At 42.7% G+C, this 22,088-nt stretch overlaps 1 protein-coding gene across 1 annotated transcript in view; it reads right to left on the bottom strand.

Moving 5' to 3' along the window:
• Positions 1-16,265: 16,265 nt before the first annotated feature.
• NOL10 (nucleolar protein 10) overlaps positions 16,266-22,088 on the bottom strand; it is a 71,796-nt gene continuing 65,973 nt past the window's right edge. The window contains exon 21 of the mRNA XM_061622778.1: positions 16,266-21,809. Coding sequence (XP_061478762.1) covers positions 21,690-21,809 — 120 coding nt within the window. The 3' untranslated portion in view covers positions 16,266-21,689. The remainder of the gene's footprint in view (positions 21,810-22,088) is intronic.

Raw genomic sequence — 22,088 nt, 5'->3', positions numbered from 1 at the left:
GCCACAGTTACGCACAGTTAGATCCCTTAAGTTTCAACAAGCGAAAGCTACTCATGTGCTTAACTGCTTCACTGAAATCAAAGGGGTTAAAAAAGCTCAGCTGGGCCTGGATTGCACTCACTGTGTTTGAAGCTCTCCAGCTAAGCCTGTTAAAGGAAGGAGCAGAGCCCAAAATATACATGATTGCTGTATGGTCAGTGCAGCGTAATCTTCAGAAGTAAGCCCCACTGAGTTCAGTAGGGATTACTTTCAGGTAAATATGTATAGGACTGCAGCCTCATGGTACCTCCAGACTGACAGCAGTTCATGGGAGGGATTCAAGTGCATACTGGAATTTTAGGTATACAGTTAAAGTGGATTTATGCCTCTGTTACCCCAGTGCAACAAATCCACTTTAAAAAATAATCTGATTTTTTGTGTTTCCCAGCCACTGGGGAGGGAGGAAATCAGCTGTGAATCCCATTGTGCAAAATAACTACTCTATTAAAATGTGCAGTTGAATAATGTGCAGTTCTACTTTAATCCGGCATCTAATCTACCACTGATGACACTGGTAGTGTTAGATCATTTATACAAAGCAGTCTTCCACACTGAAAGTGTCCCAGAGTTCTTCAGAAAGGCATCTTCAGAAAGGCATCTTCAGATGTCATCTGTCAACTTGCAATCAAGTCAAAAAGAGGATGTGAAAAATGCATTAATGTGGGTGGAACTGGAACCAAATACATGAGTTAAGAAAAAAGACCAAAGGCCCTTCATTTTTAAAACAAGTTTGCTTCAACTGGCCACTTTTATTTGGACGAAAAAAACAGAGGCATGGCCCTGATAGGAAATGTGTTTCCAGTGCAGATTCTTACCCCAAATCCCCCCTTCTGTTTGTCCCCAGAGGTGTTGTGTGCAGTGTTGCTGTTCTGATCTAACCCAGGGCCTCCACAGCTGCTTTTAGAATAAATTATGGGAGATCTATCCATAGATTTATTAAGATCCTCCGTGGTGCAGAGTGGTAAGCAGCGGTAATACAGCTGAAGCTCTGCTCACGGCCGGAGTTTGATTCCAACAGAAGGAGGAAGTCAAATCTCCGGTAAAAGGGGTTGAGGTCCACTCAGCCTTCCATCCATCCCTGGTCGGTAAAATGAGTACCCGGCATATGCTGGGGGGTAAAGAAAGGCCAGGGAAGGAACTGACAATCCCACCCCATATATACGGTCTGCCTAGTAAACGTCACAAGACGTCACCCTAAGAGTCGGAAACGACTCGCACTATAAGTGCGGGGACACCTTTACCTTTTATCCATAGATTTCCTAATGACATACCTAGTTTGGACCTGAATCTCATGCTCTGAGCCTCAAGAGAACGGGCAACTCTAAAGAAAATGTTGAACAAAGCTGAACTTTTGCCCAGAGTTCCAACTACCCAAATTGACAGTGTCCCCAGAGTTTGCTGTTTGGGCTCAAGTCATGACATGCGTTATCGTGGTTGAGAAAGTATGCCGCTTTTGTCTACATACTTAAATTCTGTCCAGACCAGTGAAACCCTAATTGATGTGCAACCTTATTTCCGCACTGGGAGATGACCAAATATAAATAATAACAAATTATGGCATATTTGACTCGCATATTCAGTGTTTCAGATACTGTTCTCTTAGGATGGTTTTGAAAACAATTGCTTCATCCACTTCTGCGTAAATGTAATATCTGCAATCACTTGGTATACATCCTGTAAAATAAGTGCAGGTGTTTATGATGTTGTTCTCTAACCCCAGCCACCTCTCAACAGTAATGGGACTGGTAGGGCGGCAAGCCAAGAGACCTACAGTAGATGAAACCAGAGCCAATGATAGGCAAGGCCAGCCCAGACTGGTTGTAAGTAAGGCAGGCAGATAGGGGCTTGCTGAAAGCAGACTCAGGTTGGTGGGGCAGTTGCCCATTAGCCCTAAAGGACCAGCCTTCACTGCTCAAAGGGAAACATGGATAGGACTACCAAAATAAGAACCAGATCTACTTTCTTCTTACTGATCATCATAGAAGGAAGAGAGGGAAGAAGAGGGGGTGGGCTCCCTGTGCATTCTGGGATATCATAGGATCCTTAATCTATTCTTGCTCAAACTCTTCATTTACAAGCTAGCATACAACCTCTTAACCCCCACTACAAAGGACAGCTGAAGAGAGAATTTGCACCTGACAAGGAAAGTTAATGGATTATTATTTATCTGGAGCATAGAAGCCAGTTGAGGGCTGGAGAGCAATTTTGATATCAGAGTTAGAGCCCAACTGGATGTGTGGGAGGAAAGCACTGGGAAGTGCGGGGAATTCCTGATGGATGGAAACCAGGAGTGGCAGAGACTAAGACTTCTGGCACAGTAGGCCAGGAGCAAGCAAATCTGACAGGCTGGTGAGGAAGAAAGGAAAATGGAAAGTGCCAGATCCCTGGAAAGGAAGCAAATCCCAGACTGGCAACCATGGCAGCAACTGCAGTCCATTATGCACAGCAGGGCACACATTGGTGGCTATGATCTACCTACACTGTCAGAAGCAGTGTTCCTTGGAATACTAGTTGCTGGGAATTGCAGGTGGGGAGAATGCTGTTGCATCCAGGTTCTGCTTATGGGCTTCCGATAGGCATCTGGTTGGCCAAAGTGAGAACACGATGCTGGCCTGGATGGGCCTTTGGCCTTACTCAGGAGGCCTCTTCTTATGTTTTTATCCTGTTTGTATCTTTCTGGAGGAACCAAAGGCTGAACTCCTCGTAACCCTACTGGGACTTATTTTTTCCTGGAAATGGAAGCATGGAGGAATTATCTGGCATAAACTATAAGCTAAGAGACAGCTGGAAAATAATATTTCCTTGCTTCACTTGAGCCCAGACTTCTTCAGATGTAAGAAGTATAAAGGTAGGGGTGGAGCAGGAGAGACATTTTGGTTCACATTCACTTTGCACCATAGTGGGAATGAACTATTATTATTGTGTTATTGGGTTGCACCTGGCCCCACCAGTAGGCCACTGAGGATAATTTTGCCATCAAATTTATTAGGAGGTGTGGTGATAGACGGCACCCAGCAAAATGTGAATGTGCTCATATACATCCACAGTTGGGCAACAGGTGATTTTTATGTTGGATTTTTTTTCCTTACCGCATTATCCATGGATCAGGAACTTCTGAATTAAGGAGGGGGTGGAAATGTGGGCTGCCACTTGGATGAGGACGTCAAGTGGACGATGCAAAAAACATGCACATGCTTTACGTACACATCCCAAGTGAGCAAGCAGAGAGCCAGTCCAGTCCATGCACTCCAGCAGGCATCCTGTTTGGATATGGGCCACTTTGCTCATGTGATGATGATGGTGCCGCCGCCACTGCTACATTGCAGTGTTTGTCTGAGCGAGCAGCGAACAGGTGCCAGGCAGAGAGGTGAGCAAAGGCAGCAAAGCATTGAAGGGTAGAGCTGGGTGTGCTCTGTGGCTTGCCCTGAGTGCCCTCTGCTAGCCTGCTGCCACCAGGTGCCGTGGAAGACACTGTCCACTTGCCAGTGTTGCAAGTAAGATCCAAATGCCAGTCTTGCTGCCTTCGGTATGGAGAACAAGGGCTGGGGACACCATCTTGTCCTTCACCTCAGACCCCCAAAATGTCTTGGGCCAGCTCTGGTGGCTTGGGTACATTACCAATTTCGCTCTTACACATTTGAAAGGTCTCTTTTAGGATACCAAAGCAGCCGTGCAAGAAGAGAACCTTCAGCAACGTAAGGCTCATTCCACATACCAATACATTTATATAACATTGCCTGCAAGCCAATGAACTAATTTTTCCCCCAGGGTTGTTTCATAGATGCTGGTTCGAGAGACTATGACACAGGTCTAACTGGGATAACATAGCACAAGGAAAGAAGCTGCTAGGCCTCTGGGCTGTTTGATCTTCTTAAGCTCAAAATATATTCAGAACTAACAGACAGTAAATGCTAGAGACAACCATTTCAAACACGTTTCAAGAGTTTTCACTGCACAGCAGTACCTCGAGTGCCTAAGATGGCAACTGACCTACCCACAACAGGAGAGCGTTCCAGTCATGCTGCCTGGATTAAATAGCTGGTGAGCAGCAGACGAGGAAGCAGCCTTTTCCATGCCAGTTGAAGGAACATCAGGAGTGCCTTCTGCCAAGGCAGGCCATTGGTCCATCTAGTGCAATATTGTCTACACTGACTGGCAGTGGCTCTCTGGGGTTTCACACAGGGTCCTCTCTCCCAGCCCTGCCTGGAGCTTGAAGCTGGGACCTTCTGGGTACAAAGCAGATGCTCTGCCACTGAGCTGTGGTCCAGGAAAACGATAACCATATGAAGGGGAAAGGGGATCCAGTAATCTAGACAGTCTTGAAAAAGACAACAGCCATCCAAGATAGCTCAAGAACCCCAAGAAAGTTTGGAGAGCAACAACATTGATTAGAACTGAGGCTATGTTTAGAGCAGGGCATGGGATATGCAAAAAGGCCTGGCTGCAACACACTAGAAAAACACAGAGGGTTGCATCTAACTAAGTTTCGTTCAGAGTAAACCCACTGAAGTGAATGGTCCTGAGCGAGTCATGCCCATTAATTTCATTGGGTCTACTCTGAGTAAAACCTAGCTGAGTACTTAGACATTCCAGCAAGACATATTTAACTGGGAGGGAAACACCACTAGGAATACACAGGGGTAACAATGGGTAGGGACTCTGTGCCTGATCCTTCTCTTGAGCCTCCGCGACTTTGGAAATAGCAAACACTTGAAAATTTAATTTTGCTGCTTTGAGGATTTATCACCACTTATTGTTCACTATTCAACAAATGAAGGAAGTTTCATACTCAAGAAATCTGTTGGCTGAATACAGAACTTAAGACTTGCTAGACATTACCGTACAAACCTCTATGCCAGAGATAGCCAAGGTGCTACCCTCCAGATGTTGTTGGACTCCAATTGCTGTCAGCTCCAGCCAGCATGGTCAATGGTCAGGAATGATGGAAGTTGGAGTCCAACAACATCTGGAAGGCACCATATTGGCCATCCCTGCTCTAAGCGATGACTTGTACCTTGTTTGTTCTCTGAGTTTTGGTCTTTTTAATCTTCATTTCTAGATACTATTATTATTATTAATTATATTTGTTACTCGCTTTTTTCAGAATTAAATTCAAAGCAACTTACCAAAAAAAATCTCAAAAACAGATACAGAATAAAGATAACAGTACAAAAAGGGAAAAAAACAATATACCAAGCAAAACTCATAAAACAATAAATAAATAAATAAATCACAAGACAATATACAATACAAGTACAGTATAGCATACAATTAGGAGTCATCTTACAAGCCTAAGTGGAGGACAATAATTAGATAGAGGGACATCCTCATGGATACTCTTAGACTTACTTAGATAGTGCTTGTTACTTACATTTTTAAAAAAGGAGGAAAAAGAAGTACAGTTGGGTATGAAAAGGATAAATCAATGAAATTTCATTCTTCTTTATAAAGGCCTTAGGGAAGATGCAGCTCTCCCTGTATACCAAAGGGCACGGCTCCTCCCTAGCCTTCTACTCTAAGAACCTTACATGCATCGTTATCATACCAAGGAGAGATGAAGGTGTAAGGTGACAAAGCACTGCACTATCCAAGTGGGGAAAGCTGGCACTGGGTGCTCCACTGGACAGCTGTTTCACGTGGGTGCTAGTGACATCACACAGTCACATCGCCCTGTGCTGTTCTGGGTTACAAAATCACTGTGCCCAATTAATCATGACTTGGTATTAAAGCAGCTAACAGGTGGTAGTCCACACCAAGGAAAGGGAAAGAAGCTAAAAATAAGTTAGCAAAATGACAGGGAAGGTGAAGTCGCAGACATCCTTGAATGTAGATGTGAAGCAGATGATTTGAGGCTTATAATTTATGAGGGGAGGAAATATCTGAAGCTCTGACCAGTCATCAACAGGCAGAAGAAGCTCATTATGATGACCAAGGGTTTGACCCAAATGCTGTTGGTTAATGCTCTGGTGGAAACAAATTTGTTTTAAAAAGGGGTATCACCAGAGTCTTGAGGTTATTCATAGCATCACCCAGAAGAATTGCAAACTGGAGGTTAAAATGGTTTTTACACCACTCATTAACAATCAATCTCCCAATCTTCCCAGTCACATTGTTCTGGTTTTAAAAGGGGATCTGATGCTTCTTTGTGGGAAGATGATCTATGGGCCGATAGTTCTCACATAAACATGTAAGCATACCCACATTAATCAGTTAGACACAGATACACAGTCTACAGTACGCAAGAAGAAAACTTATATTTATTATTAAAAATCCATTAAACAAGATTAAAGTCTCGGAAATGATGTTCAGAGGGAGATCTCAGAACCTGAAAGCAAACCATCAAAGAGTTAGGGTTGACACACTTGGTACAGCCACCAGTTAGTCGCTTCCTACAGTACAGGCCTGCACTGGGCTGGGCCGACTATCAGCATTTAATTTTGGGTAGCAAGAAAAGGGGTGGGTCACAAATAGTGTAGCCCTAACATAGCAGCTGCCACCATAAAGTTAATCCTTCATCTGCAGTGTCTCGTCATGTAGCGATGCAGGCCTGGCACCTTTTTATAATTCATAATTGCTATTTCTAAGCCCTGACCAAAACAATTAGACCAAAGATGGCTCTCCTGTGCCCCCTTCCAGATGCTGCTGGAATCCCTCATCCCTGATAGGTTGACTGGGGCTGATGGTACCTGGAGTCCACCATCTGGAAGGCAACAGGTTAGCCATTCCTGCTCGAGACAATGTTATTACGTGGAATTTCTCATTCCAAATGGTAATCATTTTTCTGGCTGCATTTTGAAGCAGCTTTGCCCTCAGCTGGCCGCACCCCCCCCTTCCTACTGTTCACCTCAGACCTTTTAGGACCACCACAGCAAAGCGTTACCGGTCACTGTGTCTGCCTGAGCCTGCAGCAAAATGTTGCCATTGGCCACCCCTGAAGACAAACGTGTTGATCTACCATTCAGTTGCGAAAGCTGAATTAAAAAATCCCCCAACAACACCTCACTTAAGGTGATCCAACCAGGTTTTAGAGTAAAAAGGGTCAGAGTTTGACTGGCATAGGGTGCCCCCATTTTCAGAAAAGAGAGGTGGAGGCACACTGGAACTGGCGCAACAGTAACTGTGTTTCCACACTTCTGTCTGTCTGTCTGCTTGAAGAACTTCTGAGCCCTGTTTTCGAGGATCCCTTTTCGCAACTTTAGCCCTGCTCTAGGAAAATATAAACAAAGAGCAAAGTTTTAGATGTCTGTTCCCAAGGCCCAGTAGGCACAGAACATGGCAAAATATTGTGAAATATAATACAAAGGATAGCATTAATAACCATGCAGTGTTACTTGTGGGGAAAGTTCTAGGAACTCTGCTTAGGACACAATGCTGCTGGAAGGGTTTTGAGGAGTGGCAGGGCCACTGCTGTGTCCACAGCCCTGCCACTCACGGCAGCTGGGGTAGAAGGTGGGAGGATAAGCTTGGAGCCTGGATAAGCAGTTGAACCTTACGTTGTCACACAATGGCAGTAACACTGGCTCTGGATCCAAAGGATCCAGTGAACTTCCAAAATGCTTCATATGGAAGGAGACTGGTTATTGCTGGCAAAAAGTCGACCTGCCTACATGTTTGTCAGGCAGGAGAGGGAGTGCTTTGCCAATGGAGTGACGATGGCAATCAGAAGGCTGACACCACCCCTCACCAGCCCAGCATAAGGGGGATTTGGATTGGTTTGCCCATCATCTCCATGGAAGGGGTTTGAAATCTCCAGACACAACAGCACTCCAGAGCTACATCAGAATATAGGGGGTTGTAAGAGGTGTTTTAATAGTGCCTTTTTAACTCAAAGAAGACAGAAACCTGCTTGCTATGACTAAAGCTTTATTGAGAGAGTGAATACAAGATCTGTAGTGGTTGCTCAGGCTCCTCCCACTTGTCCTTTATACTTCAGCTTCCAGATGTATATGGCAGTCTCCTTGCAGTTCCCTTTGCTGGATGGATTCTAACACAGGTGACGGTTGTCTGTGAAGATCAAATTATGCATCCCAACAAATCTCTGTTTGTGAGATCTTCAGTTTCAAAAATAGCTGTTTTTGCACATGCCAATAGGTCTGCAAAATAACTAATATGTTTGACACACTGTTTTGTGGAAAGATAATCAATATTGCTGTTATTTTGTTATCCCATTTTAAAAATGGGAAATCAATATGTATGATAAGGGGCTACATAGGTTCATAATGTGGTAAGTTAAAATGGAGTGAACCTTCAATGGAGCCAGCTTTTTCCTCTACACAAGAGCAGATTTTTGTTTAGCTTTTGCCACTGGGGTTTGGAGAACCCCGGAAGATTTGGTTTTTAACTAAGGAAGATCTCTTTTCCAAGAACAAATCGTTCCTGCCAAGTGGAAGCAGATTGATTTATATGTGAAATGAACATCTCTCTCCCCCAGGCCAAACACATGTCATGCAAAGCTCTGTATTCTTTATTTAGTTTCAAAATAAAGGCAGAACAATAGCAAAGAAGCACCTGTGAGTAGAGACCTGGAGTAATTTGATTCAGCTTGCATTGAAAGGCTTACCTTGCACTTTCCAAAACAGTATGAGAAATGAAACAGAGCCATCCTTAGACATTTCTGCTTCTCTCATTTCTCCCCTCTTAAATTCAGTTCTCCACATTTCCACATCACTTTGCAATTTTTTAAAATGGCCTCAGTAAAATTCATCAACATTTATTTAGTGCAACTTTCCCCTAATATACACGTTTGTCTGCAATGTTTGCCTAATATACACATTTTTGCAAAAATTTATCTAATTTAATGCATTTGTGCATGTTATTTTCACTAGTATATGCATTTTAATGCAGTTTACCTTAGTATATGCATTTTTGTACACATTGCTTAGAAGAATTGCACTGCAAAATTAGGAGAAAATTTGCCTGTGTTTCAGTTCATGTAATGTTTCTGAAAGTACGAGTTAGGCAGAGTTGCTTAAATGGAAACTGAATTGAATTTCTCCATCTCTACATCTCTAAAGTTGAGTAACTGTACAAGAAACAATCAGCTGCTTGGTTAAGATTTAACATCACATGTAATTCTAACTGTGTTAGTCTGAATGTGAATCATATAAAACATGGTGGGATAATCATAGAAGACAAGTGAAAGTAAGACATTAAACCTTAAGGAGGATTTTTTAAAGTGAAGGGATAGGATACCTGTGCCCCTCCAGCTTTGGATGGACTACAACTCTAATCATCCCAAGACATGGGCCATGCTAGCTGAGGATGATGGGAGTTGGAGTCCAATAACATCGGGAGGTAGTCTTCCCTCTCCTGTCTTAACCACAATTAAGAGATCTGGAGGAGAGTACTGCTGACATGTTGATGCTCCAGAATGAATTTTCCCCATCTACCTTAATGCAAATCATGGAATACATCCGCAATATTTTAGTTGGGAGGTTTTTTTTAAAAGCAAGGAAGAGTCTTGTGGACCCTTAAATATTAACAAATTTATTATGACTTACTTTTCATAGACTAGTATGCACTTCATTCAGTGGATGAAGCGTTATGCTCAGTTGGCAGATATATATATATATACACACACACATGAATATAGAGGGGAGAAATGTAAGCAGTGAGGTCAGGAGAAATGGGAAGGCAAAAAATACAGTCTTTGACAACTATGTTAAACTACCAGGCTATGGTCTGAAGGCACATGAGACCACCACCTTGGTGAAGCTAAGCAGGGCTGGATCTGGTCAGTATGTGGATGGGAGACCACCTGAGAACCACATGTATGCCACCTTGAGTTTCTATGATGAAAGAAAGGTGGGGTATAAATGTAATAAATAAATAAAATGCATGCAAAAACATGCATTGTGACTATTCACATCCTAGTATTGCTGTGTTAACACTGGGGGTGGAATAAAAACCCTCAGTTCAACACTCCGATGTGATAAAACTGAACATCTTGATAAATTGTAATCCAGGGATTTCATGCTAGAATCTTCCTTTGAACTTTCTTTGGTTCAAGAATGGTCACATTCAGGCCAGAGACAAGGTGTTTTGGACAGAATGAAATGTTCTCTCATTGGTTTCTTATTACTATTAAACATTAAAATTCTGAATAATGATAAATTAGTTTTCTATGTGCAAGGATAAATGTTTAAGATCTTGGTTAAGAGAGAATAAAGATCAGCATTAACTGTGGCCAAGATGGCTGCTATATCCTTTTTAATATCTGGATAACAAAAATAAAATTTAGCTGAACATTGTCTGACAAGTTCTCATTCCAATGGTTAAGGAACAAAATCTGTCACTGTGTGAATATATCCAGTGACATCATTTCTTTACTTCTTTTATAATAAATACCACTCCAATAGGGTCAGTTCTGTAGTTATTGTCACATTATTTAAGATATTTCTATGCTGCCCTTCATCAAAAGAGATTTCAGGGCAGTGTACAACAATATAGATAACAAATTAATTTTGTTTTCTGAAATATTAATATTATTATCTGAAAGAACACCTCCTTCCCTATAGACCCCCTCAGGTGTTGAGATCAATAGAAGGGGCCCTCTGGGTAGTTCTGCTGTCCTCAGAAGCTCGTGGGGTGGTGACCATCTCCCTGTGGCGGCCCCTCAGTTGTGGAATTCCCTCCCCATAGAGGTGCATTTGACACCTTCACTGTACAGCTTTTGTCATATGCTGAGGATGCACCTCCTTACACTGGCTTTTGACACTTTTTATTTTTAGAATCCTCTCTAGTTGTGAATATAATTTGGTTTAATTTGTTCTAAACTGTTTTTAATAATGTATTTTATATTGTTGTAACCTGACTGGTGAAGGGCAGGTAGTAGTAGTGGTAGTGGTAGTAGCAGTAGCAATAATAATGTTTTTTTTTTTAACAATACTCACTGGAACAGAGTACCGGCACCTTTTTTTTTGGTTCCCTATGGCAGCCATTTTGTGCTGGCACCCATTGTACTTTTATCAAGGTATGAGTACCACCACCTCATTTTTTACCAAAAAAACACTAAAACCAACCACCACCACCTAAGACAGCAAATGGAAAACTATCAGTAACCATAATAAAGGACAGTAGATAAAAGTTACAAAGTAGACCAAGAGATTATACAAATTAAAATGCCTGAGTAAATAAAAATATCTTAACCTGACACACACACAAAATTGTCAAATAGATGCCAGGCACGTCTGTCTAGAGAGGGCATTCTACAGCTGGGGACCACCACTGAGAAAGCCCCTTTCTTTTTTGTGATTACATAATGCACCACCAGTAAGGAAGGCACTTGCTGTAGAGTCGCAGCTTAGTAGGTGAGCATTTGCTTTGCACGTAGAAGATTCAAGGTTCAATCTCCGGCATCTGCAGATAGGGCTGGGAGACACCTTGCCTGTAACCCTGGTGAGCTGCTTCCAGCTCTGAACTAGATAGACCAATGGTCTGACCTGGTATAAAGCTGTTTCGTATGTTCCTATGGCCTCGGTGGAAGATTTTAAGAGACAGGCAAGCTGATATGGGAAGGGGCACTTCTTCAGGTATTTTCGTTCCACTACAAATACCACTTCATGTTAATAGGTCAAGCATTCAGGATCTTGCCAAGGAGGTTAAGAAAACCCGGTGCTATGCTTGCAGCAGCTTGTACCAGATTTATGAAGTAATGCCTGACCAAACTGGACAAACCAAACTCAGCCCAGCCCAGCCCAGCCCAACCCGACATTTGGCTGCTTGAAGCAAAGTTCAAATGGCATCCCACACACCTCCATCTGCTTAATGCCCAAACCTAAAGCCTTGCAAAAACAATTTCAGGAATCAATTTCTGCCTTTATGTACCTCCTCCCATGATGCTGATTGAGCAGAATGCTTCACCTTGCTAGGAACATAGGAAGCTGCCTTATACTGAATCAGACTACTGGGTCCACCTAGCTCAGGGTTGTCTACACTGACTTGGCAGCAGCACTCCAGAGTTTCTGGCAGAAATCTTTCCCCAGTCCTACTAGGAGACACCAGAGATTGAACTTGGGACCTTCTGCATGTAAGCAGTCTGTGTTTCAACTTTTACTTTATCTCTGTCACTTGGGGGCAGGGATGCCTTATGAGAGCATCCTGGTACTAAGTATCTCTACTAAATACCAATATACAATTCTCATAAATGTGTCAAGCTAAACAGCACAATGCACTGAAATGAGAGAAAAGTGCCTGCTTGCTTGATCAGCAACAATTCGCACCTGTATAACATTTAAGAGAGCTCTTTCATAATACCCTATGCTTTTAAAAAAAGAAGTATCTTGGCTCAAGTTGTCATGGACAGCTTCACATATGAAGTGGGCCTCTCCTCACATGTGTGGAAGCACATTGGGGCAGGAAATTGGTTCAGCACCAAGGAGCGTTCTGGAAACTCATCACAATGCAGAGGGCTTTAGCCCATTTGATTATTTAGCATACTTCTAAAGGTCTGATTTCCATTCATACTTTGGCAGGATGTACGTCACTGATGGCACATCATTAGCTTGCAGGAAACAATTCCTAACCTGTTGATTTTTTTTTTTTGCAGACTGCGCCCAACACGCATGTAAATCACTTGATATCCTACACTAGGGATGGAGAACCTACAACCCTTCAGATGTTGTTGGAACTACAACTCCCATAATCTTGACCATTGGCTAAACCAGCTGGGGCTGATGAGAGCTAAAATAATAATTTATTATTCCTATAGTGGGGTTAGGATTTGTTGGAATTAAGGAATTTTGAGATAAAGGACTTTATGCAAAGGGATATATGTGTCCTAGTATTATAAGATTGCTTTAGGGGTTTTAAATGCAGTGGCTTCCAATGTGCTCAATTAGAAGAATCAAAATAGTACAGAAGAAAAGTGGAAGTGAAAATTAGGCAGGTTCTGGCTGTAGATGAATTGGTCACCTCCTGACATAAACAGCAAATCCTGTTGTTGGTAAGAATGCAAGGTTAAAAAATGTTGTCCAGCAAAGGGAAAAGTACTGAAAGATGTCTAATGGGATGGTGGTCTCGGATGGTCTTCATAAAAAGATGAAATATCTAACATCAAAACTGCAAACATCATGTAGAATGAGGGAAATACTCTCTGTAAGCACAAGGGATCTTCAGGCATGATCTCAGCATGGCTTTGGGTCAGAATAATTTAGGGGACAAGAACAGGGAAGTAGAGGGGTCCCACACCGACTTGATGAAGGGACCATAATACGTGGAGTCTCACATGGTTGGGTAAGAACATGGAACACACAAAATCAAGAAAATTAGCTCATGAGAGTAAACAAACCCTAAATTAAGATTGTCCATTGAAAAGATTCAAAGGTTAAAAGAGCGTAGAAGTAAAAACACTGCAAGAAAAACGATTAAATATTTACATTTTTTAAAAAGTTACATTATCTCTCAAAATATATGCTTAATAATAAATGTATCATCCTATAAATACATTGCTTCAATTCAGACATTGCCAGTTTAATTAATTATCTTTATATCTTACGACATTCTCTCAGCAGCATGAAGTCAATCCCTGCCCTGAAATTTCTAATTGTCTTTTTATATAATTCACTATGGGATCCCAACCAAACAATGCTTTCTTTTACCCTTCCTGCACTTTCAGCATCATTGTTAATTTTATTAATCACAGTCGGTCCCATATGGAGTGAGAAATGCCAGGACGTCCAAGCTGGATTTAGAAAGGGAAGAGGCACCAAAGATCATATCGCAAACATATGTTGGATAATGGAACGGAGCAAGGAATTTCAGAAGACAATCACCCTGTGCTTTATAAGATTACAGCAAAGCCTTTGACTGTGTAGATCATGAACAACTATGGAATGCTTTAAAAGAAATGGGGGTGACACAGCATCTGATTGTCCTGATACACAACCTATACTCTGGAGAAGAGGCTACTGTAAGGACAGAATATGGAGAAACCGATTGGTTCCCCATCGGAAAGAGTGTGAGACGGGTGTATTTTATCACCCTATTTATTTAATCTACACGCAGAACATATACAGAAAGCAGGATTGGACCAAGATGAAGGAGGTGTGAAAATTGGAGGGAGAAATATCAATAATTTAAGATATGCAGACGATACCATACTACTAGCAGAAACCAGTAATGATTTGAAACAAATGCTGATGAAAGTTAAAGAGGAAAGCACAAAAGCAGGACTACAGCTGAACGTCAAAAAGACTAAAGTAATGACAACAGAAGATTTATGCAACTTTACAGTTGACAATGAGGACATTGAACTTGTCAAGGATTATCAATACCTCGGCACAGTCATTAACCAAAATGGAGACAATAGTCAACAAATCAGAAGAAGGCTAGGACTGGGGAGGGCAGCTGTGAGAGAACTAGGAAAGGTCCTCAAATGTAAAGATGTATCACTGAACACTGAAGTCAGAGATCAGAAATACCATGGTCTGAATGATCCTATGTATGGATGTGAAAGTTGGACAGTGAAAAAAGCAGATTAAGAGAAAAATCAACTCATTTGAAATGTGGTGTTGGAGAAGAGCTTTGCGCATACCATGGACTGCGAAAAAGACAAATAATTGGGTGTTAGAACAAATCTGAGGTTATCATACTTTGGACACATAATGAGAAGACATGATTCATTAGAAAAGATAATAATGCTGGGAAAAACAGAAGGAAGTAGAAAAAGAAGGCGGCCAAACAAGAGATGGATTGATTCCATAAACGAAGCCACAGACCTAAACTTACGAGATCTGAACAGGGTGGTTCATGACAGATGCTCTTGGAGGTTACTGATTCATAGGGTCGCCATAAGTCATAGTCAACTCTAAGACACGTAACAACATCTGTTTTGTTTTTTTATAATATTTTTAGTGCCTAGCATACAATATTTGTGCTATCGTTATGTAATACTTGTGTTTCCCATTATGAAAACAAACTGTGGTTCACATAACTTAAATATATATTAATAGATTCATTGCCACTTGAATCCAGAAAACTTCCCTTATCTTCTCAGTATCCACACATCAGAAGCTTTTTGCGTGAGGACGATTCTGCCACATATGGTGGAATTCTCCTTTTTCTCTTTACATGACCAACAGTGGCTGTTTCCAACTTTGCCCACTATTTTACTTTTCCAGTGCTTTCAGAAGTGAGATGGGTGATGACTGGAGAACAGCCTTCTCATTATGGAATTCTCTTCTTGGAAAAAACAATGGACTCTGCATGAGGTGAGCTTATCTGCCGTTGGTGAAGATGTTTTGATATCCATCATTGACATTTGAAATGTGTAATTGTGTATGCTGCAGCAGCTCTGTTTTATTTTCTGCTGTGTTTTTTAAAAATATGATGTAGTTTTGTTGAACCTGGTTTTAAAAATATGTTAGCTGCTTTTGAATGTCTTTGGATAAATAAAATAGGGTTTGAAATGCTTGTAATAAAAAATAAAAATTTACTACAGTCAAGAGATGGTTACTCTGAAATATCAGCATTCCTTTTTAAGCACCAACAGAAAGTATAAAATAGTACTGCAAACAAAAGAAAGCATTTAATGACCTAATTGCATCATCCTGTGGCACTATACTCTCAAAGAACAGTGCTTACATAAGATACAAAGGAACTTTCATTACTGGGGTCCAAGAACCATCATGCATAAACCTTAAGATGATGAACTACTGTGGTGTAGTGTTGGACTAGGACCTGGGAGACCAGGGTTTGAATCCCCACTCAGCCATGAAGCTCATTGGGTGACCCTGGGCCAGTCACTATAGCTCAGCCTAACCTACCTCACAGAGTTGTTGAGGGGATTACATGAGGAAGGGGAGAACAATGCATGTCGCCTTGAGCTCCTTGGAGAAAAGATGGGATATAAATGCACTAAACAAGCAAATAAATTATGAGTGGCATCCAATTGCTGTCCTGACTGTGATGGGGACCATCTAGAACAGAATTGGGGGAGGGGTGCACCAGGCTACTTGAGGGAAGTACTTCAAGGCCCAATTCAAGATGTTGGTTTTGACCTTTAAAACCCTATACGGTTTCGGCCCAGTCTATCTGAAAGAGCGCCTCCAGCATCATCAGCAAGATCAGCCTCAAAAGACCTTCTCTCCATCCCACCAGTTAAAACAGCTAGACTGGTGAGGACTAGGGAGAGGGCTTTTTCCATTGTGGCCCCCACTCTGTGGAATCCCCCCCCCCCCAAAATGATCTGCGCCATGCCCCCTCTGTGATGAGCTTCCGCCGGGCCTTGAAGACCTGGCTCTTCGAACAGGCTTTTGGGGTGGGTTAGGTTTTATTATTGTTGTTGAGATTTTTAATGTTCTAATATAATTATATGTTTTTATTGTGTATGTTGCCCAGAGTGGCTGGACAACCAGTCAGATGGGCGACTAATAAATCTAACAAATAAATTAATTAATTAATAAGAGGAATCACCAAAAAAAAACCCCTCCCTGTTGTGCTGATGGACATCTGTCAGTGAAGGGACACTATTGCTCCCATGAAGTCTTGAAAAATTCTTCATTAGCTCTTAGTACACACTCCTAGTCCCCAGTCACTGTCTCCTCTACCTATATAGAACAAAGTATGTTTAAATTTGGGGCGGGGGACCATGACCAGAACAAAGCATGCACATTAAATAGATTTCAGCACACCTGCTCAATTCATTCTTAATAAATAGCAGAATCTGAGTTCTCTTGTTATAGACTTTGGAATTCCCATCCCCACCTCACCGTCAGCTTAAGGAATGAGAGAATTAGGACTAGTACTGAAGTCCACATTAGGAAATCAAGGACAGAATTACACTTACTAAAATTGCCAAGAACTAGGCCACAGTTTTGGAGCCCCACAATTAGTCAATCTGCCTCTATAGAAGCCACAGTAGTGTCACATCTCAGCAGGAGAGCATACATACTCTCTCAAGCAGTTGATAACCATAGTAACACTTAGCCTAGTGCTCCACTTTTCAGAAATGGATTTAAAACCATTACATTCCAAAGCCATTTTTTGCTTTTTCTAGCAGCATTTCTATGTACTTCACATACTGACTGAAAGCTTTGAAATCTGCAAAGCAGGTTAACATCTACAACCTGCAGGTGTAAACACTGGTTGTGTAAACTCAGCTACTCAAAGGTTATGCTGGAGCAGAATGCGCATTAAAAGACACCAGTTTGAGAAGGGTTTCCAGACAGACCTGTGGGCCCAGTATCTGTCAGACGTGGAAATAAAGAGGAGCAGCCTTGTTTGGTGAGATGTCCACAAAATCTGAACCAGAATTAATATAATGCTGAATACTATCAGCCCATAGGCAGTTTTGTCTTTAGATCTTTAACAATACTAACATGTATACATATGGGCACAGATACACTTTCTTTTTTTTTGTCATAACATTAAAGGGGCAGCTTGCACTTAAGACTTCATATTCGTATTGGGGGAGGGGACCTTGAAGATAAACACTTCCTGGGTTTTGCTAGAAGGAAAAGGTCTGGCTCCGTATGATATTCTTGAGGCAAATGTTATTGGCAACGTCCTAATCATTTGGTTCCCTAAAGCTATACGAAGAAGACCAGATGTTACTGTTGAAGGACAAAACTATTTTAATCTTCCCCCCCCCGAGACTTGGCAAATTAAAGGTTTTTCATGTTGGATATGTGTGTACGTGCGTATGTGCCTCACATGAGTGGAAGAGCAAAAACTGTAGTTATGGGGTTAATCCAGCCAGGGTGAGCACCAAGGACGTTGGCAGGCAGCTGTGCCCAGCAAGGCCAGTCTTATCTACAAAAGGCTGGAGAGAAACCGAAAGAAGCTCTGTGGGGGAAGAAGTTCTTGCTAGGGAGGTGTTGTAATCGTGAAGGGAAGAGAAAAGTCTCGTATGCTGTTTTGCTAATTTAATGTCCAAAGTAAAGGACTCTTAAACAAGTTCTCTGTCTGTGCTTGGATTTCTTGAACGTCTTGCTGTTCACCTGTAAAGACCCGGACGCGCAATTCCACACGCACCAACAGGGTTATGGGCCCAGATCCGGCGCACTTTACAGCGCAGTGAAGACTGTTCTGATCCAAGTCAGAGCTCCGGAAGGCAGCTTGATCGTGCCTTGAAGAGGTGAGCAAAGATGGCAGTGAATATGTCTGCAGGCATGCCAATGGAACGTCTCACGGAGACTAACTATGCCAGCTGGAAGCTACGGATGAGAGCGTTTCGGATTAAAGAAGACTTGTTTGAAGTTATCGACACCGCCCCACCGGCAGTTCCTCAGGCGGCCTGGACGCGTAAGGATGAGAAGGCACAGGCTTTTATTACTTTGGCACTCTCTGACTCTCAACTACTATATGTGAGAGACGAACCCACAGCAAAACGAATGTGGGATGTGTTACAAACTGTCCATGTACAACAAACAGCGGGGAGCAAACTTTGCTTGGCGAGGAAACTGTACCAGATGCGTCTAACTGAGGAAAGCACCATGACCGAGCATCTAACAGAGTTCAGACGTTTGTTTGCAGAATTGGAGGACAGAGGGATCGAGCATAGCAATCTTCAGAAGGTGTACATAGTTTTGTCTTCACTTGACAAAACCTGGAATAATCTCGTGATGTCCATGGAGGCTATGCCAGACGGAGGCCTGAATTTGGACTTTGTGGAGGAAAAACTGAACCAAGAATGGCAAAGAAGACAGGAGTCGAGAAGGACTGAGCTGAAGTAAGCTGTCAAAAGCAGGCAGTCTAACAACAAGGAGCAGCAGGGGCTGAAAACCTGTTATTTTTGTGGAGCACGGGGTCATATACAAAGGAACTGTGCAGCCAGGCGGAAAAGCAGGGACTGTGGCTGGAAGCAGTCAAGTGTGAACTTTGTAAGTGCAGCGAAACCTCAAACCATCGATACACAATGGGTGTGTGACAGCGGTGCTTCCCATTGTCTTTTAAAGGACCGAAGCTTATTTCACACGTCGAGAGCAGTAAAAGACTCTGTGTTGTTGGCTGACGGATCCAGGAGGGACGTTCTGGCATGAGGCACGGTGAAATTGAGTAAGCTGGGAATTCTGACAAACGTTTTGTATGTACCCCAGTTAGCTAGCAATATTCTATCTGTGAAGAAGTTAGTGGATATTGGTTATACTGTAATCTTTGATAAAGAGAAATGTATGGTGCAAAGAAAGGGCGAGGTCACCTGCAGGGGATTTATGACGAAGGGGCTGTTTCAAATGACCATGGGTGTGTTGTGTGTGAAAGGCACTAATGACATGAGGTTAATGGGGCATAATGGGAACGACGGACAGGGCTGCAAGAATACTGCAGACAACAGCTCAGTGTCGGTGTTTACAGCCCGGATGGAGGTGCCTCACATGGCACATGAGGAGCCATCCTCAATCAGTGAAATCAGGCTGATGCCTGAGGCAGAGCAGCACAAATGGCAGCAGGCCATGCAATAGGAGCTGCAGGCTATGGCGAATAATGGCACATGGACCCTGAGTAAACTCCCTATAGGTAAAAAGGCTATAGGGTGCAGGTGGGTTTTCAAGAGGAAGCGGTCCAGGGCAGGGGAGGTACAGAGGTAGAGCTAGACTGGTAGCTAAAGGCTTCACTCAACAGCAAGGCACAGACGACGACGCGGTGTTTGTGCCTGTTGTCCGATATGAGTCTGTGAGAGTGTTGTTGAAGCTGGCAGCAATGCAGGGTTTGCATATAAATCACTATGATATCAGCACGGCCTTCCTCCATGGTGACTTAGAGGAAGAGATTTATGTGGAACAACCCCTTGGGTTCTTATCCGAACAGGGGTTGGTCTGCAAGCTGCATAAATCACTGTATGGCTTGAGACAGAGCGCCCGGTGCTGGAACATGAAACTCGACAGTGTGTTGCGTGACATGGGCTTCAGGAGGTGCACGGCTGACACTTGTGTGTATGTGAAGGTGACAGGAACTAGGTACACATACTGTGCTGTTTACGTGGATGACATCCTCTATTTTTATAATGATGAACAGGAGGAAGAAGACTTCCATACCTGCTTGAGCAAGCAGTTGGACACCAAATGCCTGGGTCCTGTGGCACAGTACTTAGGCACAGACATAGAGCGCACCACTGATGGCTGTATAGTACTTAAGCAGGAGGGAAAAATCACATGTCTCTTGGAGGAGTGTAACATGCTGGAATGTAATACGGTGCGAACACCCATGACAGTAACATTCCAACAGGATGTCTCTGAAACACCATGTGCTGACCCAGCCTTGTACAGAAGTGTGCTGGGGAAGTTACAGTATCTGGCTAAGGTGTCACAGCCAGATATCTGTAACGCGGTCAGCATACTGAGTAGGCAAGTTGCGCAGCCTTCAGAGGCCGATTGGCAAGGCATAAAAAGAGTGTTGCGTTACTTGCAAGGCACAAAAACCAAGGGGCTATTGCTCTCTGCACATACGCAAGGTGGTTTAGAATGCTATGTAGATGCGGATCACACAGGTGATATGTCCAGCCAGAAATCAACCACGGGCATAGTGGTGGTTTTGAATGGATCAGTGGTCGACTGGAGCAGCAGAAAACAGGCGATAGTCGCCACATCCAGTTCGGAGGCCGAATATGTCGGCCTGTCGAACGCCTGTAACGAGCTCCAATGGTATGACCTGCTCCTGCAGGAACTAAACATACAGGTGCCACTGCCCATTCCTGTGCATGAAGACAATCAGACTTGCATCAGTATGGCAACCTCAGAGGCCCACACAAAAAGGACCAAACACATTAGCGTCAGATACCACCACGTGAGGGATCATGTGCAGAAGGGGTTTATTGCCTTAACATATTGCAACACAAAAGACATGCTGGCGGATATAATGACCAAGCCATTGTGCCAAGAGAAGTTCCGCGAACTGGTTGCAAAGCTTCGGGTGGTTTCAACCTAAATTCAGTGAATAAATAAAGCTTTAAGGGATCAATGCCCAATGTTGCAATGTTGAATGTAATCTGTACTGTAAAATGCAATGGTATGATAAGTTGTAGAAATGTACTGTAAAAACCTGTATGTATTGATTATATACATGTGAGACACAGGTGGGGGCTGTTGGATATGTGTGTACGTGCGTATGTGCCTCACATGAGTGGAAGAGCAAAAACTGTAGTTATGGGGTTAATCCAGCCAGGGTGAGCACCAAGGACGTTGGCAGGCAGCTGTGCCCAGCAAGGCCAGTCTTATCTACAAAAGGCTGGAGAGAAACCGAAAGAAGCTCTGTGGGGGAAGAAGTTCTTGCTAGGGAGGTGTTGTAATCGTGAAGGGAAGAGAAAAGTCTTGTATGCTGTTTTGCTAATTTAATGTCCAAAGTAAAGGACTCTTAAACAAGTTCTCTGTCTGTGCTTGGATTTCTTGAACGTCTTGCTGTTCACCTGTAAAGACCCGGACACGCAATTCCACACACACCAACATTTCAGTCCTTGACAACTTGAGTCTTTTGAAACAGTGCATTGTTAAAATTTCATTTTTAAAAGGGTGGAGTCTAGTTAGCATAGGAACGGTTGCACCTGAATCATGCACAAGGTTATATAATCATTTAGAAACAAATATCTCCAGTCCAAACCAGTGGTTGTCCCAGGTTTGGTTTTCTTCACCACACAATTGTTCTGTGGACAGTTCTCTATCAAACAGAACTGGAAGAGGTCTTTACTTATTGTGTCTATGAAAAGCAGGACTGTCATGTTAATGGAAGGGCCATCCTCTTCCTCGTTTACTTTTGAGATGGCCAGCTGAGCGTCTGAGTTGTCTCCTCTCTTGATGATGATGCTTCTCTGCTTCCTGCTGTTTTTTCTGGTGCTCTGACTAAAAACATTGCAGAAAAGACCCAAATGAGAACTGCATTTCCAAACCACAATAATATATCAAGTGATATAAGAAAGTATTCCTTAATTCTAGACAAATGCAAAAAATCCAATATATTAAGTAGTCAGCCAAGAATTGTTACAGGGAACATGCTATATTACCTTTAACTTCTACAAGAACAATTAATTGCCAGTAGGCCAGATCCTGGATTCCCCCATTTTGACAGGTTGGCAGGATTCACTCGTCAATCACCTGATGTCACAATGATGTCAGGTGACT

This window comes from Rhineura floridana, chromosome 4 (genome assembly GCF_030035675.1).
Source record: "Rhineura floridana isolate rRhiFlo1 chromosome 4, rRhiFlo1.hap2, whole genome shotgun sequence".
Lineage (NCBI taxonomy): Eukaryota > Metazoa > Chordata > Lepidosauria > Squamata > Rhineuridae > Rhineura > Rhineura floridana.
The sequence above is the reverse complement of the archived record's forward strand: the minus strand, read 5'-3'. Positions and strand labels throughout refer to the sequence as shown.